The sequence below is a fragment of the Puma concolor genome, chromosome B2, assembly GCF_028749965.1.
Source record: "Puma concolor isolate L17-30 chromosome B2, mPumCon1.1.hap2, whole genome shotgun sequence".
NCBI lineage: Eukaryota > Metazoa > Chordata > Mammalia > Carnivora > Felidae > Puma > Puma concolor.
The window spans coordinates 2,261,980-2,279,671 of NC_141671.1; the positions used below are offsets into that span (position 1 = coordinate 2,261,980).

The 17,692-nt window shown below is 39.9% G+C and overlaps 1 protein-coding gene across 1 annotated transcript; it reads left to right on the forward strand.

Annotated features, from left to right (window-relative positions):
• Nucleotides 1-1,380: 1,380 nt before the first annotated feature.
• LOC147580584 (olfactory receptor 2B8-like) lies at nucleotides 1,381-2,334 on the forward strand. The gene has a single exon (XM_086705984.1). It carries the CDS (start codon nucleotides 1,402-1,404, stop codon nucleotides 2,332-2,334), a length of 933 nt encoding a protein of 310 aa, XP_086562110.1. The 5' UTR covers nucleotides 1,381-1,401.
• The last annotated feature ends 15,358 nt before the right edge of the window (nucleotides 2,335-17,692 follow it).

Here is a 17,692-nt window from a genome sequence, read left to right on the forward strand (position 1 = left end):
ATTGGAAATGATGCAAAGCATTACACTTTGTACATAGATTACACATTTGGATAATGATTTAAAATGTTCTGATTAGAATGGTGATATGGAGTAATCCTACCTCTTTCAGGAATTTTTTTTTTTTAATTTTTTTTTTCAACGTTTATTTATTTTTGGGACAGAGAGAGACAGAGCATGAACGGGGGAGGGGCAGAGAGAGAGGGAGACACAGAATTGGAAGCAGGCTCCAGGCTCTGAGCCATCAGCCCAGAGCCCGACACGGGGCTCGAACTCACGGACCGCGAGATCGTGACCTGGCTGAAGTCGGACGCTTAACCGACTGCGCCACCCAGGCGCCCCTTTCAGGAATTTTTTGAATGCTAAATGGAGTAATGTGTGAAACAGAAATCAGCAGAAGGAAGAGGAAAGTGCTAACCATTGTATTTTAGAATTCTGATTCCAAAGGACTCTGCTTAGCCAATGAATTTTCAGAGTTCCTGTTAAATTGGTATGGTAATTTTAAGCATCTTGCAAAAGTTAAAAACTGTTTGAATGGTGGTGTTGTCAGGTTCTCTCTGATTGAGTATTTAATTGTTTGACTACCATACACACAAAAATAAACCTGATATATGTTTGTATGCAGAACTAGTAGCGATGTGTTGAATGTAACTGAATTCTTTGTAGAAATAAATTCCAGGGCATAGATTCCTATAACTGAATTTATTTTAGAGATCATGTTGTATCATAATCTGTGACATGTGTGGTGTGCATTCCAGGTGTGTGGAATTATGAGATACATATGAAAGATAATGAATCGGGAGTACCTGGGTTGCTCAGTCGGTTAAGGGTCTGATTTCGGCTCTGGTCAAGATCTCGCTGTTCAAGCTCCATGTCTGACTCTGTGATGACAGCTGGAAACCTGGAGCCGGCCTCAGATTCTGTGTCTTCTTTTGTCTCTTCTCCTCTGCCTGGACTCTGTCTTTATCTCCCTCTCAAAGATAAATAAACATCAGAAAAAGACTTTTAAAGATGCTGAATCTCCCTCTGTCTGCATCTCTTTCCTATTCTTTCTGATTTTCCTTCGTCTTTTCCCTCATCCCCATTTTCTCTGAAATGCACACATATATTTGTAGCACTTTAAGCCTACAAAAGACCTTTTGTAACTATGACTGATGCAGACACAGGCCCATTATGTGATTTATCTTAAATGTTAATGATTTACTTTTTGTGGTAATGTGGAACTAAATTGGAACTAATTGATCAATTTCATGAGTACATCATTTATTCAAATAGTTACTTATAAAATGTCATGTCCTGTCTTATAGCATGATAAATCCACCTCCTGCCAACTTTTTTTTTTGAAGATTTCTTTTAAAAATTGCTAAATACTTGGTCTTGACAGGAAGCATGTGGTAAGAAAGAATGGACCAGAAAAATGGAAGTTCTTTCACTGGCTTTATCCTGCTGGGTTTCTCTGACCGGCCTCAGCTGGAGCGAGTCCTCTTTGTGGTTCTTCTGATCTTCTATCTGGTCACCCTGCTGGGAAACACAACCATCATTGCGTTGTCCCTCCTGGACCCACACCTGCAGACTCCCATGTACTTTTTCCTGTCCAACCTAAGCTTTCTGGACCTGTGTTACACGACCAGCACTGTTCCTCAGCTGTTGGTTCATCTCAGGGGACCAGACAAGTCTATCTCCTTCGCTGGCTGTGTAGCTCAGCTCTTCGTCTCTCTATGGTTGGGATCCACAGAATGCATTCTGTTGGGGGTGATGGCATTTGACCGCTACGCAGCCGTCTGCAGGCCCCTGCACTACACAGTGATCATGCAACCCCGTCTCTGTGCCCTGATGGCTTCTGCATCATGGTTCACTGGTTTTGCCAACTCCTCATTGGAGACGGTGCTTATTTTTCTTGTACCACTTTGTGGGAAGAATAAAATAGACCACTTCTTTTGTGAGGTCCCCCCATTGCTCAAGCTTGCCTGTGTTGACACCACTGTGTATGAGTCTGAGATCTTATTTTTCAGTATGATCTTTCTTTTCATACCTGTGGCATTAATCACATTCTCCTATGGTCGGATAGTCAGGGCAGTGTTAAGAATAAAGTCAGCTGCAGGACAAAGGAAAGTGTTTGGCACATGTGGGTCTCACCTCACGGTGGTCTCCCTGTTCTATGGCATGGCCATCTATGCTTACCTGCAGCCCAGCAACAACCACTCCCAGGATCAGGGCAAGTTTGTTTCTCTCTTCTACACCATCGTCACCCCCATGGTCAACCCCTTCATATATACCCTGCGGAACAAGGATGTGATGGGAGCAATGAAGAAGGTTTTCTGTAGGGGCTCCATATGACTGGGGGAAGAGCTTTCATGGAAGACTTTGAATGTCAGAGGCTTTAAGATTTTGTGTCCTCCACATTTCCTCCAACATATCCCCTGACGACTCTCAAGAGAATTACCTTACCTCTTTGTTTTAAGCAACTGGGTGTTCAAACTCTGAATTCATGGATTCAACAGTGCAAGAGAGTTCCCATTTCTATATATCCTTGACAACACCTGTTGTTCCTGTGTTGTTGATTTTAGCCTTTCTGACATGGATGAAGTGATATATCATTGTGTTTTTGATTTGTATTTAACTGATAATCAGTGATGTTGAGCATCTTTTGAAGTGTTTTTTTGCCATCTGGATGTCTTTTTGGAGAATATCTATTCATGTATTCTGTCCATTTTTTAATTAGATTATTTGTATTTTGAATGTATAACACCTTTATAAATTTCTTTTTTTAATTTTACTTTTTATTTTTTAAAATTCACATTGAAATTAGTTAGCATATAGTGCAACAATGATTTTAGGAGTAGATTTCTTACCATTTAGCCCATTCTGTCTCCCACACCCCCTCCAGTAACCCTCTGTTCTCCATGTTTATGAGTTTCTTATATGTCTCCCTCCCTGTTTTTATATTATTTTTGTTTCCTTTCCCTTATGTTCATCTGTTTTGTCTCTTAAAGTCCTCATATGAGTGAAGTCATATATTTGTCATTCTCTGACTGACTGATTTTGCTTATCATAATACCCTCCAATTACATCCACGTAGTTGCAAATGGCAAGATTTCATTCTTTTTGATTGCCGAGTAATACTCCATCATATATATATACCACATCTTCTTTATCCATTCATCCATCAGTGGACATTTGGGCTCTTTCCATACTTTGGCTATTGTTGATAGTGCCGCTATAAACATGGGGGTGCATGTATCCCTTCGAAAAAACACACCTGTATCCCTTGGATAAATACCAGAAGATTTTTATTTTGATGAGTTCTTGATAGTTCTTTTTCGCTTGTGTTTCCCTTGCCTCTGGAGATGTATTGAGTGAGAAGTTGCTGCTGCCTAAGTCAAAGAGGTTTTTATCTGCTTTCTCCTCTAGGATTTTGATGGCTTCCTGTCTTACAGTTAGGTCCTTCATCCGTTTTGAGTTTATTTTTGTGTATGGTGTAAGAAAGTGGCCCAGGTTCATTTTTCTGCATGTTGCTGTCCAGTTGTCACAGCACCATCTCCTGGAAAGACTGTCTTTATTCCACTGGATATCCTTTCCTGCTTTGTCAAAAGTTCGGTGGCCATATAATTGTGGGTCCATTTCTGGGTTCCATTCTGTTCCATTGATCTGAATGTCTGTTTTTGTGTCAGTACCATACCATCTTGATGATTACAGTTTTGTAATACATCTTATTTTTTTTCCAGAAATGCTTTGCGTGGTTTATTCATTCCCCAAAACAAGCCTGTGAGGCAGGTGCCATTAATTAGGGGATGATTGCTCTTTTGGCTTTGTAACAAGTAGGACGTTGGAGCACTGTAGAGAAATGGTAAGGGAGGAATCAAATCCCACATTCTAAGCCAGTTTGGAATTCTGCATTTGTCTTGTCTTTGACTACTTGTTTTCACTAAATTTCTCTGAGCTTTGTTATCTTCATTGAAGATCTCTATTGTAATCCTTTTATCAAAAATCATATTGTACCCAGGCACCTGGGTGGCTCATTCAGTTACGCTATAATCCATTTTGAAATCCTGGATTGTGATGCCTCCAGCTTCGGTTTTCTTTTTCAAGATTGTTTTCGGAATTTGGGGTGTTTTCTGGTTCCATACAAATTTTAGGATATTTTGTTCTAGCTCTGTGAAGAATCCTGGTGTTGTTTTGATAGGGATTTCCTTGCATATGTAGATTGCTTTGGGGAGTATTGATGTTTTAACAATCTTTGTTCTTCCATTCCAGGAGCATGGAATATTTTTCCATTTCTTTGTTCTTCAATTTCTTAAGCTTTGTATAGCTTTCAGTGCATATTTTTTTCACCTCATGGTTAGGTGCATTTCTAGGTATTTAATGGTTTTTTGTGCACTTGTCAATGGGATCGATTCCTGATTTCTCTTACTGTTGCTTCATTATCGGTGTATAGGAATGCAACCGATTTCTGTGCAGTGATTTTATATCCTGTGACTTTGCTGAATTCATGGATCAGTTCTAGCAGTTTTTCAGTAGAATATGTTGTGTTTTCCACATAGAGTATTATGTCATTGCTAAGAGTGAAAGTTTGACTTCCTCCTGGCCATTTTGGATGTGTTTTATTCCCTTGTGGCTTCTGATTGCTGAGGCCAAAACTTCCAATAGCATGTTGAATAACAGTGGTGAGAGTGGACATCCCTGTCGTGTTCCTGAACTTAGGGGGAAAGCTCTTTCTTTTTCCCCTTTGAGAATGATATTAGCAGTGAGTCTTTCACATATGGCTTTTTGAATCTTGAGGTATGAAATTTCTATCCCTACTTTCTTGAGGGTTTTTATCAAGAAAGTGTGCCGTATTTTGTCAAATGGTTTCTCTGTGTCTTTCGAGACGATCATGTGGTTCTTGTCCTTTCTTTTATTGATATCACGTATAACATTGATTGATTTGTGGCTGTTGAAACAGCCCTGCATCCCATGTATAAATCCCACTTGGTGTGGTGAATAATTCGTTTAATGCATTGTCTGATATGGTTGGCTGGTATCTTGTTGAGGACTTTTGCATCCATATTTATCAGGGAAATTGTTCTGTAATTCTCCTTTTGTGTGGGTTCTTTGTCTGGTTTTAGAATCAAGGTAATGCTGGCTGCACAGAATCAGTTTGTAAGGTTTCCTTCCATTTCTATTTTTGGTATGGCTTCAAAAGAATAGGTGTTAACTCTTCTTTAGAATTTTTTTTTTCAACGTTTATTTAATTTTGGGACAGAGAGAGACAGAGCATGAACGGGGGAGGGGCAGAGAGAGAGGGAGACACAGAATCGGAAACAGGCTCCAGGCTCCGAGCCATCAGCCCAGAGCCCGATGCGGGGCTCGAACTCACGGACCGCGAGATCGTGACCTGGCTGAAGTTGGACGCTTAACCGACTGCGCCACCCAGGCGCCCCTTTTTTTAAAAAAAAAATTTTTTTTTCAACGTTTATTTATTTTTGGGACAGAGAGAGACAGAGCATGAACGGGGAGGGGCAGAGAGAGAGGGAGACACAGAATCGGAAACAGGCTCCAGGCTCCGAGCCATCAGCCCAGAGCCCGACGCGGGGCCTTTAAATATCTAGTAGAATTCCCCTAAAGCCAACCGGCCCTGGACTCTTGTTTTTTGGGAGACTTTTGATTACTAATTCATTGTCTTTACTGGTTATGGGTGTGTTCATATTTTCTGTTTCTTCCTTTTTCAGTTTTGATAGTTTGTATGTTTCTGGGAATTTGTCCTTTTCTTCCAGATTGCCGATTTCATTGGTGTATAATTGCTCATAATATTATCTTATTATTGATTGTATTTCTGCTGTGTTGGTTGTGATTTGTCCTCTGTGATTCTTGATTTTATTTATTTGGGTCCTTTACTTTTTCATCAAACTGGATATGGGTTTATCAGTTTTGTTAATTCTGTCAAAGAACCATCTTCTGGTTTCATCGATCTATTCTACTGATTTTTTTTTGTTTTTTTTGATAGCATTGATTTGTGCTCTTGTTTTTAGTATTTCCTATTATCTGCTGTTTTTTGGTTTTATTTGCTCTTCTTTTTCCAGCTCTTTAAGGTGTCAGGTTAGGTGTGTATCTGAGACCTTTCTTCCTTCTTTGGGAAGGTATGCATTGGTATATAGTTTCCTCTTATGAATATTTTTGCTGCATCCCAGAGGTTCTGGGCTGTGGTGTTAGCATTTTCATTGGCTTCCATGTACTTTTCAACTTCCTCTTTAACTTCTTGGTTAGCCCATTCATTCTTTAGTAGAATGTTCTTTACTGTCCAACTGTTTGTTATGTTTCCACAGTTTTTCTTGTGGTTGATTTGAGTTTCATAGTGTGGTGGTCTGAACATATGCACGGTATCATCTTGATCTTTTTGTAGTTTTTGAGGGCTGATTTGTGTCCCATTATGTGATCTATTCTGGAGAATGTTTCATGTGCACTTGAGAAGAATGTGTATTCTGGTACGTTAGGATGAAATATTCTGTATATATCTGTTAAGTCCATCCGGTGTAGTGTGTCATTTATAACCATTGTTTCCTTGTTGATTTTCTGTCTAGATGATCTGTGCATTGCTGTCATTGGGGGTGCTGAAGTCCCTTACTATTATGGTGTTATTAACAATGAGTTTTTTTGTGTTGTGATTAATTGCTTTATATATTTGAGTGCTTTCACACTTGGAGCATAAATGCTTACAGTTGTGAGATCTTCCTGGTGGATAGATCCCTTAATTATGATATAATGCCCTTCTTCATCTCTTGTTACAGTCTTTAGTTTAAAATCTAGATTGTCTAATATAAGTATGGCTACTCTGGCTTTCTTTTTGTGACCCTTAGTATGATAGATGCTTCTCCATCCCCTTACTTTCAATATTAAGGTGACTTTAGGTCTAAAATGGGTCTTTTGTAAATATATATAAATGGATCTTCTTCTCTTATCCATTCTGTTACCCTATGTCTTTTTTTTTTTTAATTTTTTTTTTCAACGTTTATTTATTTTTGGGACAGAGAGAGACAGAGCATGAACGGGCGAGGGGCAGAGAGAGAGGTAGACACAGAATCAGAAACAGGCTCCAGGCTCTGAGCCATCAGCCCAGAGCCCGACACGGGGCTCGAACTCACGGACCGTGAGATCGTGACCTGGTTGAAGTCGGACGCTTAACCGACTGCGCCACCCAGGCGCCCCTACCCTATGTCTTTTGATTGGAATGTTTAGTCCAGTGACGTTTATAGTGAGTCCTGAAAGTTATGAATTTATTGCCGTTATGGTGCCTCTGGAGTTGGAGTTTCTGGTGGTGTTCTCTGTTCCTTTTAGTCTTTGTTGCCTTTGGTCTTCTTGTTTTTTGTTTTGCTTTCTTTTGTTTTGTTTCGTTTGTTTGTTTGTTTGCTCTTTTCTTCTCTTAGAGAGTCGCCCTGAAAATTTCTTGCAAGGCTGATTTAGTGGTCACAAACTCCTTTGTTTGTTTGGCAGGGAAACTTCTTGGCTGCATATTTTTCTGATTCATCACGTTGAATATATCCTGGCACTCCTGCTGGCCACCAAGTTTCTGTGGATAGGTCTGCTATGACATGAGTTGTCTTCCCTTGTAGGTTAATGACTTTTTTTCCTTTATGCTTTCATGAATCTTTCTTTGCCTGAGTATTTTGTAAATTTGAATTGATATACATTGTTGATGGTCAGTTTTTGTTGAATCTAATGGGAGTTCTCTGTGCTTCCTGGATTTTGATGTCTTTGTCTTTCCCCAGGTTAGGAAAGTTTTCTGCTATGATTTGCTCACGTAACTTCCTATCCCTTTTTCTCTCTCTTCATCATCTGGGACTGCTATTATTCTGATGTTATTCCTTTTCTTTTTTTTTTTTTTTTTTTTAAATTTTTTTTCAACGTTTATTTATTTTTTGGGACAGAGAGAGACAGAGCATGAATGGGGGAGGGGCAGAGAGAGAGGGAGACACAGAATCGGAAACAGGCTCTAGGCTCTGAGCCATCAGCCCAGAGCCTGACGCGGGGCTCGAACTCACGGACCGCGAGATCGTGACCTGGCTGAAGTTGGACGCTTAACCGACTGTGCCACCCAGGCGCCCCATGTTATTCCTTTTCAATGAGTCACTGGGTCTCTAAATCTTACTTCATTCTCTTTTGCCTTAGACTCTCTCTTTTTTTTCTTCATTTTTCTTAATAAGCTTGTCCCCTATATCAGTGATTCGCTGCTCTGATTCATCTATGCTTGTTGCCATGGCTTCCATTCAAGAGTGCAGCTCATTTATATCATGTTTTGTTTCATCCTGACTAGGTTTTACTTCTTTTATCTCCACAAATGGGATTCTAATCCATTTTCACCCCCAGCTAGTATTCTTTGTATCATGCCTCTAAATTCTGGTTCAGATATCTTGCTTGTATCTGTGTTGATTAAGTTCCTGGCTGTCATTCTTCCTGTTCTTTCTTCTGGGGTGAATTCCTTCATTTCATCTTTTTGAAGGGAGAAACGGAATTAATGATGTAAAAAAATAAAAATAAAAATAAAAAACACACAAAAAAATCAAATAAAAGATGCTATACCCTAAGTGTGTTTTGGTCAGGTGTTGAAAGAAGCTTGATAGATTAGTGAAAACAGGGAAAGAGAGGAAAAGAAAAAAAAAGGAAAAAAAAAAGTTTGACAATTTCAAGAAATGAATACAATGATATAGAATAAAATGAAATAAAGTAAAATGGAATTGAAAAAATTTTCAAAAGTAAAAACTATAGTAGAAAAAAATAAAGAAAAATCTTTCTAATAAAAATGTAAAATAAAAATAAATTTTTTCTCCTTTATTCAAGAATTTGAAAAGAAAAGAAAAAGAAATAAATGGAATAGATGGACCAGTGAACAGAATTAAATACGATTGAAATTACATCCACTTTCCCCTATAAATTAAATTATGAAGCAGTTTATATGTCATAAACTAAGCAGGTAGAGATATTGGTGGTGTTCCTGAAGAGTGAGGTTGGCCCAGTTGGTCACGGTTTAGTGTAATGACATTGTTCTCCACTAGATGGCACTGCTTAGCTTACTGGGGTGGATTGCTTTGGTGCCTGTAGGTGTGGAGGTTTATGCGCAGGAGAGGTGAAAATGATGTCACCCAACTACCCAGTCTTTAGTATCAGAATCTGTACTCTCCCTGACCAGCAATCAAGTCTCCTCCTTGTCTCCAGCTTCTGCCCACTCCCTGCTTCTACACTGTCCATGACCAAGCTGTCAGGCTGCCAGGTGGCACCTCCCCCTGAGTTTTATCTCGGATGTGGCTGTGTTTCCCAAACCCTCACTTTTGAGGGACTACAGCTGCCCTATTCCAACCCTCTGGGGGAAGGTCTCACCAAGCAATTGCCGGCCGGCTCCCTGGAATGTTTGTGAGACCGTTCTGTTGCTGATGCCTGGAGACCATCTGGGTGCCTACCCACCCCAGAAAAAGTTTACATGATCTTGTAGCAGCAACGTTTCAGGGATTATGGAAAATCACAACACACATCTGGTGCCAGGCTTCATCCTTAATGACCTTGTTCCAGCACCAGCAAATGTGGTTGTTCTCTAGGGTCCTATGGGACCTTTGCTGTCAGTTGGCCACTCAGCCTCTACCCCATGTCCTCCCAGCAGGGGAACCGCCTCTCCCCATGTGACCAGAGGACCCCTTGGACTCGCTTTCTGCTCCTGGGGTCACTCGTCCCACCAGAGCACAGCCAGGTATTGAGCTGTGGAGTTTCAAACTCTGCGTTCCCTTGTTTATAAATTCTAAATGGAATTTAACCCCTCTCCTTTCTCCTTTTTCCCTTTTTTGTTCAGTCCCTTATGCCTGTTTCCACACTTACACTTTCTCTCCAGCCCAGCTGCTTCAAGTGTGTGTGTGTGGGTGCTTTTCCTGTACTTTCCCTGCCCCCTGTCCTTTCCCTACAAGCAAAAACAGCTCCCTGCCCTCTGTAGCTTCTCTCTCCTCCAGTTCACCTCTCTGCTCTGCGTGCCTGTTTAGTTTGTGGTTTAGGATTTGCATATTGTTGTGTTAATCCTCAAATAAGTTTTCTAGATGTGCAAGATGGATTAGTGTTTATCTGGCTGCATATCAGGGATGAGAGATGCAAAAAAAACCCTTCTGTCCTGTTGCAATCTTGGCTCCTCCATATTTTTTTTAATTTTTGATTTATTTCATTAGAATTTTTTTTGTTAAAAATTTTTTAAATGTTTATTTAGTTTTTAAGAGACAGATGGAGCACAAGTGGTGGAGGGGCAGGGAGAGGGGGACACACAGAATGGGAAGTAGACTCCTGGCTCTGAGCTGTCAGCACAGAGTCTGACGTGGAGCTCAAACCCACAGACTGGGAGATCATGGCCTGAACCGAAGTCGGACGCTCAACTGACCGAGCCACCCAGAAGCCCCAGTAGTAGAATGTTTTGAAATGTTCATTTTTCTTTAAAATTTATTTATTTATTTTGAGAGAGAGAGAGAGAGAGAGAGAGAGAGACAACATGCATAGAGGAGGCAGATAGAGAGGGAGAGAGAGAGTCTCAAGCAGGCTCTGCACTGTGAGCTGTGGAGCCCAATGTGGGACTTGAACTCATGATCCGTGAGATCATGACCTGAGCTGAAATCAAGAGTTGGTCACTTAACCCACCCTGCCATTCAGGTGCCCTTAAGTGTTTATTTTGAAAGAGAGAGAGTGTGCATGAGAGAGAGGCAGAAAGAGAGAGGGATGGAAGATCTGAAGGAGGCTCTTTGCCAAGAGCAGAGAGCCTGATTTGGACCTGGAACCATGAGCTGAGTGGATGTTAGACACTTAACTGACTGTGCCACGCAGGCACCCCTGTTTCAGAAGTAGAATCCAGTGGTTGATTACTTATATATAATACCCAGTGCTCATCACAAGTACCCTCCTTAATGCCCATCCCCCATCTAGCCCATCCCACATCTGCCTCCACCCCATCAACCTTTAGTTTGTTCTCCTTTAGCCTCTTGTGGTTTGTTTTTTTCTTAATTGTTTTCACCCTCCCATATGTTCCTTTTTTTTTGTTTCTTAAAGTCCACCTATGAGTGTACTCATATGATATGTGTCTTTTTCTGAGTGACTGACTTATTTTGCTTAGCATAACACTCTAGTTCCATCCACGTGGTTGCAAATGGCAAGACACCATTCTTTTTGATTGTTGAGTAACATTTATATATATATATATATATATATATATATATATAATCTATATCTATCTATATATATAAGAGATATAGATAAATAGATATCATCTAAGAAGAGATATAGATATATGGATATCTATATCTATATCTATATATATCTATATATCTTCTTTTTTTCTATTCGTTTTTAAATTTAAATTCTAATTAGTTAACATACAATGCAATATTGATTTTAGGAGTAGAATTCAGTGATTCATCACTTACATACACGCCCAGTGCTCGTCACAAGTACCCTTCCTAATGCCCATCAGCCATCTAGCCCATCCCACACCCACCTCCCCTCTCAGTTTGTTCTCATATTTAAGTCTCTTATGATTTGTTGCCCTCTCTCTTTTAACCCCTTTCCTTATGTTCATCTGTTTTGATTCTTAAATTCCACATATGAATGAAATCGTATGGTGTTTGTCTTTTTATGGCTGACTTATTTTGCTTAGCACACTCTAGCTCCTTTCATGTGGTTGCAAATGGCAAGATTCCTCTATTTTTGACAGCCGAGTAATCTTCCAGTGTGTGTGTGTGTGTGTGTGTGTGTGTATACCACTTATTATTCATTCATCAGTTAACGGACACTTAGGCTCCCTCCATAATTTGGCTATTGTTGATAATGCTACTAAAAACCTGTGGGTGGGGCGCCTGGGTGGCGCAGTCAGTTAAGCGTCCGACTTCAACCAGGTCACGATCTCGCCGTCCCTGAGTTCGAGCCCCGCATCAGGCTCTGGGCTGATGGCTCAGAGCCTGGAGCCTGTTTCCGATTCTGTGTCTCCCTCTCTCTCTGCCCCTACCCCGTTCATGCTCTGTCTCTCTCTGTCCCAAAAATAAATAAACGTTAAAAAAAAAAAAATTAAAAAAAAAAAAATAAAAACCTGTGGGTGTATGTACCCCTTCAAATCTGTATTTTTGTATCTCATGGGTAAATAACTAGTAGTGCAATTGCTGGATCATAGGGTAGTTCTCCTTTTAGATTTTTGAGGAACCACCATACTGTTCTCTAGAGTGGCTATACCAGTTTGCATTCCCACCAACAGTGTAAGAGTGTTCCCTTTTATACACATTTCACTAACATCTGTTGTTTTCTGAGTTGTTATTTTTAGCCATTCTGACACATGTGAGGTGGTATCTCATTGTGGTTTTGATTTGTATTTCACTGATGATGAGTGATGTTGAGCATATTTTCATGTGTCTGTTAGCCATCTGGATGTCTTGTTTGGAGAAATGCCTGCCCATTTCTTAAGTGGATTATTTACCTTAAGGTGTTTAGTTTGATACGTTCTTTTTAGATTTTGGAAACTAGCCTTTTATCCAATATATCATTTGCAAACATCTCCAATTCTGTAGGCTGCTCACTGATGATGAGTGATGTTGAGCTTATTTTCATGTGTCTGTTAGCCATCTGGATGTCTTGTTTGGAGAAACGCCTTCTGCCCATTTCTTAAGTGGATTATTTACCTTAAGGTGTTGAGTTTGATACGTTCTTTTTAGATTTTGGAAACTAGCCTTTTATCCAATATATCATTTGCAAAATCTCCAATTCTGTAGGCTGCCTTTTAGTTTTGTATGTTAAGGATGTTTATGTTGAAGAAGTCCCATTTTGGCTTTTCTTTCCCTTGCCTCTGGAGACATGTCTAGTAGGAAGTTACGATGGCCAGGTCAAAGAGGTTGTTGCCTGTGTTCTCCTCTAGGATTTTGATGGTTTCTTGTCTCACATTTAGGTCTTTCATCCCTTTTGGATTTAATTTTCTGTATGGTGTAAGAAAGTGGTCCAGTTTCTTTCTTCTATATGCGACTTCTGTATGCCAGTTTTCCTAACACCATTTGTGAAAGAGACTGTCTTTTTTCCTTTGGATACTTTTTCCTGCTTTGTTGAGGATTACTTGGTGATGAGTATGTAATGTTTTCATTTAAAAATTTTTTAAGTCTTTATTTATTTTTGAGAGAAGGAGAGACAGAGTGTGAGTGGGGCAGGGGCAGAGAGAGAGAGGGAGATGCAGAATTTGAAGCAAGCTCCAGGCTCCAAGCTGTCAGTGCAGAGCCCAATGTGGGGCTGAAACTCATGAACCATGAGTTCATGACCTGGGCTGATGTCGGATGCTTAGTTGACTGAACCACCCAGTGCCCCATGAGCATGGAATGTTTTTCTAATTCTTTGTGTCTTCTTCAATTTATTCATAAGTGCTCTATAATTTTCAGCATGTGGATCTTTTATCTTTTTGGTTATGTTTATTCCTGTTTCTTGTTGTTTTTGGTGTAATAATAAATGAGATAAATTCATTGATTTCCCCTTCTGCTGCCTCATTATTGGTATATAGAAACGCAACTGATTCCTGTATGTTGATTTTATATCCTGCGACTTTGACAAATACATGAATCAGTCTTTTTTTTTTTTTTGCTTTAATTTAATTTTATTTATTTTTATTTTTTTTTATTTATATATGAAATTTATTGTCAAATTGGTTTCCATACAACACCCAGTGCTCATCCCAAAAGGTGCCCTCCTCAATACCCATCACCCACCCTCTCCTCCCTCCCACCCCCCATCAACCCTTAGTTTGTTCTCAGTTCTCAACAGTCTCTTATGCTTTGGCTCTCTCCCACTCTAACCTCTTTTTTTTTTTTTTGTTCCCCTCCCCCATGGGTTTCTCTTAAGTTTCTCAGGATCCACATAAGAGTGAAACCATATGGTATCTGTCTCTCTCTGTATGGCTTATTTCACTTAGCATCACACTCTCCAGTTCCATCCACGTTGCTACAAAAGGCCATATTTCATTTTTTCTCATTGCCACATAGTATTCCATTGTGTATATAAACCACAATTTCTTTATCCATTCATCAGTTGATGGACATTTAGGCTCTTTCCATAATATGGCTATTGTTGAGAGTGCTGCTATGAACATTGGGGTACAAGTGCCCCTATGCATCAGTACTCCTGTGTCCCTTGGATAAATTCCTAGCAGTGCTATTGCTGGGTCATAGGGTAGGTCTATTTTTAATTTTCTGAGGAACCTCCACACTGCTTTCCAGAGCGGCTGCACCAATTTGCATTCCCACCAACAGTGCAAGAGGGTTCCCGTTTCTCCACATCCTCTCCAGCATCTATAGTCTCCTGATTTGTTCATTTTGGCCACCCTGACTGGCGTGAGGTGATATCTGAGTGTGGTTTTGATTTGTATTTCCCTGATAAGGAGCGACGCTGAACATCTTTTCATGTGCCTGTTGGCCATCCGGATGTCTTCTTTAGAGAAGTGTCTATTCATGTTTTCTGCCCATTTCTTCACTGGGTTATTTGCTTTTCGGGTGTGGAGTTTGGTGAGCTCTTTATAGATTTTGGATACTAGCCCTTTGTCCGATATGTCATTTGCAACTATCTTTTCCCATTCCGTTGGTTGCCTTTTCGTTTTGTTGGTTGTTTCCTTTGCTGTGCAGAAGCTTTTGATCTTCATAAGGTCCCAGTAATTCACTTTTGCTTTTAATTCCCTTGCCTTTGGGGATGTGTCGAGTAAGAGATTGCTACGGCTGAGGTCAGAGAGGTCTTTTCCTGCTTTCTCCTCTAAGGTTTTGATGGTTTCCTGTCTCACATTCAGGTCCTTTATCCATTTTGAGTTTATTTTTGTGAATGGTGTGAGAAAGTGGTCTAGTTTCAACCTTCTGCATGTTGCTGTCCAGTTCTCCCAGCACCATTTGTTAAAGAGACTGTCTTTTTTCCATTGGATGTTCTTTCCTGCTTTGTCAAAGATGAGTTGGCCATATGTTTGTGGGTCTAGTTCTGGGGTTTCTATTCTATTCCATTGGTCTATGTGTCTGTTTTTGTGCCAATACCATGCTGTCTTGATGATGACAGCTTTGTAGTAGAGGCTAAAGTCTGGGATTGTGATGCCTCCTGCTTTGGTCTTCTTCTTCAAAATTACTTTGGCTATTCGGGGCCTTTTGTGGTTCCATATGAATTTTAGGATTGCTTGTTCTAGTTTCAAGAAGAATGCTGGTGCAATTTTGATTGGGATTGCATTGAATGTGTAGATAGCTTTGGGTAGTATTGACATTTTGACAATATTTATTCTTCCAATCCATGAGCAGGGAATGTCTTTCCATTTCTTTAAATCTTCTTCAATTACCTTCATAAGCTTTCTGTAGTTTTCAGCATACAGATCCTTTACATCTTTGGTTAGATTTATTCCTAGGTATTTTATGCTTCTTGGTGCAATTGTGAATGGGATCAGTTTCTTTATTTGTCTTTCTGTTGCTTCATTGTTAGTGTATAAGAATGCAACTGATTTCTGTACATTGATTTTGTATCCTGCAACTTTGCTGAATTCATGTATCAGTTCTAGCAGATTTTTGGTGGAGTCTATCGGATTTTCCATGTATAATATCATGTCATCTGCAAAAAGCGAAAGCTTGACTTCATCTTTGTCAATTTTGATGACTTTGATTTCCTTTTGTTGTCTGATTGCTGATGCTAGAACTTCCAGCACTATGTTAAACAACAGCGGTGAGAGTGGGCATCCCTGTCGTGTTCCTGATCTCAGGGAAAAAGCTCTCAGTTTTTCCCCGTTGAGGATGATGTTAGCTGTGGGCTTTTCATAAATGGCTTTTATGATCTTTAAGTATGTTCCTTCTATCCCGACTTTCTCAAGGGTTTTTATTAAGAAAGGGTGCTGGATTTTGTCAAAGGCCTTTTCTGCATCGATTGACAGGATCATATGGTTTTTCTCTTTTTTTTTGTTAATGTGATGTATCACGTTGATTGATTTGCGAATGTTGAACCAGCCCTGCATCCCAGGAATGAATCCCACTTGATCATGGTGAATAATTCTTTTTATATGCCGTTGAATTCGATTTGCTAGTATCTTATTGAGATTTTTTGCATCCATATTCATCAGGGATATTGGCCTGTAGTTCTCTTTTTTTACTGGGTCTCTGTCTGGTTTAGGAATCAAAGTAATACTGGCTTCATAGAATGAGTCTGGAAGTTTTCCTTCCCTTTCTATTTCTTGGAATAGCTTGAGAAGGATAGGTATTATCTCTGCTTTAAACGTCTGGTAGAACTCCCCTGGGAAGCCATCTGGTCCTGGACTCTTATTTGTTGGGAGATTTTTTTTTTTTAATTTTTTTTTTCAACGTTTATTTATTTTTGGGACAGAGAGAGACAGAGCATGAACGGGGGAGGGGCAGAGAGAGAGGGAGACACAGAATCGGAAACAGGCTCCAGGCTCTGAGCCATCAGCCCAGAGCCTGACGCGGGGCTCGAACTCACAGAACGCGAGATGGTGACCTGGCTGAAGTCGGACGCTTAACCGACTGCGCCACCCAGGCGCCCCTGTTGGGAGATTTTTGATAACCGATTCAATTTCTTCGCTGGTGATGGGTCTGTTCAAGCTTTCTATTTCCTTCTGATTGAGTTTTGGAAGAGTGTGGGTGTTCAGGAATTTGTCCATTTCTTCCAGGTTGTCCAATTTGTTGGCATATAATTTTTCATAGTATTCCCTGATAATTGTTTGTATCTCTGAGGGATTGGTTGTAATAATTCCATTTTCATTCATGATTTTATCTCTTTGGGTCATCTCCCTTTTCTTTTTGAGAAGCCTGGCTAGAGGTTTGTCAATTTTGTTTATTTTTTCAAAAAAACAACTCTTGGTTTCGTTTATCTGCTCTACAGTTTTTTTAGATTCTATATTGTTTATTTCTGCTCTGATCTTTATTATTTCTCTTCTTCTGCTGGGTTTAGGCTGCCTTTGCTGTTCTGCTTCTATTTCCTTTAGGTGTGCTGTTAGATTTTGTATTTGGGATTTTTCCTGTTTCTTGAGATAGGCCTGGATTGCAATGTATTTTCCTCTCAGGACTGCCTTCGCTGCATCCCAAAGCGTTTGGATTGTTGTGTTTTCATTTTCGTTTGTTTCCATATATTTTTTAATTTCTTCTCTAATTGCCTGGTTGACCCACTCATTCGTTAGTAGGGCGTTCTTTAACCTCCATGCTTTTGGAGGTTTTCCAGACTTTTTTCTGTGGTTGATTTCAAGCTTCATAGCATTGTGGTCTGAAAGTATGCATGGTATGATTTCAATTCTTGTAAACTTATGAAGGGCTGTTTTGTGACCGAGTATATGATCTATCGTGGAGAATGTTCCATGTGCACTCGAGAAGAAAGTATATTCTGTTGCTTTGGGATGCAGAGTTCTAAATATATCTGTCAAGTCCATCTGATCCAATGTCTCATTCAGGGCCCTTGTTTCTTTATTGACCGTGTGTCTAGATGATCTATCCATTTCTGTAAGTGGGGTGTTAAAGTCACCTGCAATGACCACATTCTTCTCAATAAGGTTGCTTATGTTTATGAGTAATTGTTTTATATATTTGGGCTCTCCGGTATTCGGCGCATAGACATTTATAATTGTTAGCTCTTCCTGATGGATAGGCCCTGTCACTATTATATAATGTCCTTCTTCATCTCTTGTTACAGCCTTTAATTTAAAGTCTAGTTTGTCTGATATAAG

Excerpts from the sequence above, each read along its gene's own strand:
- LOC147580584 (XM_086705984.1), top strand. The coding sequence starts at position 1,402 with ATGGACCAGAAAAATGGAAGTTCTTTCACTGGCTTTATCCTGCTGGGT.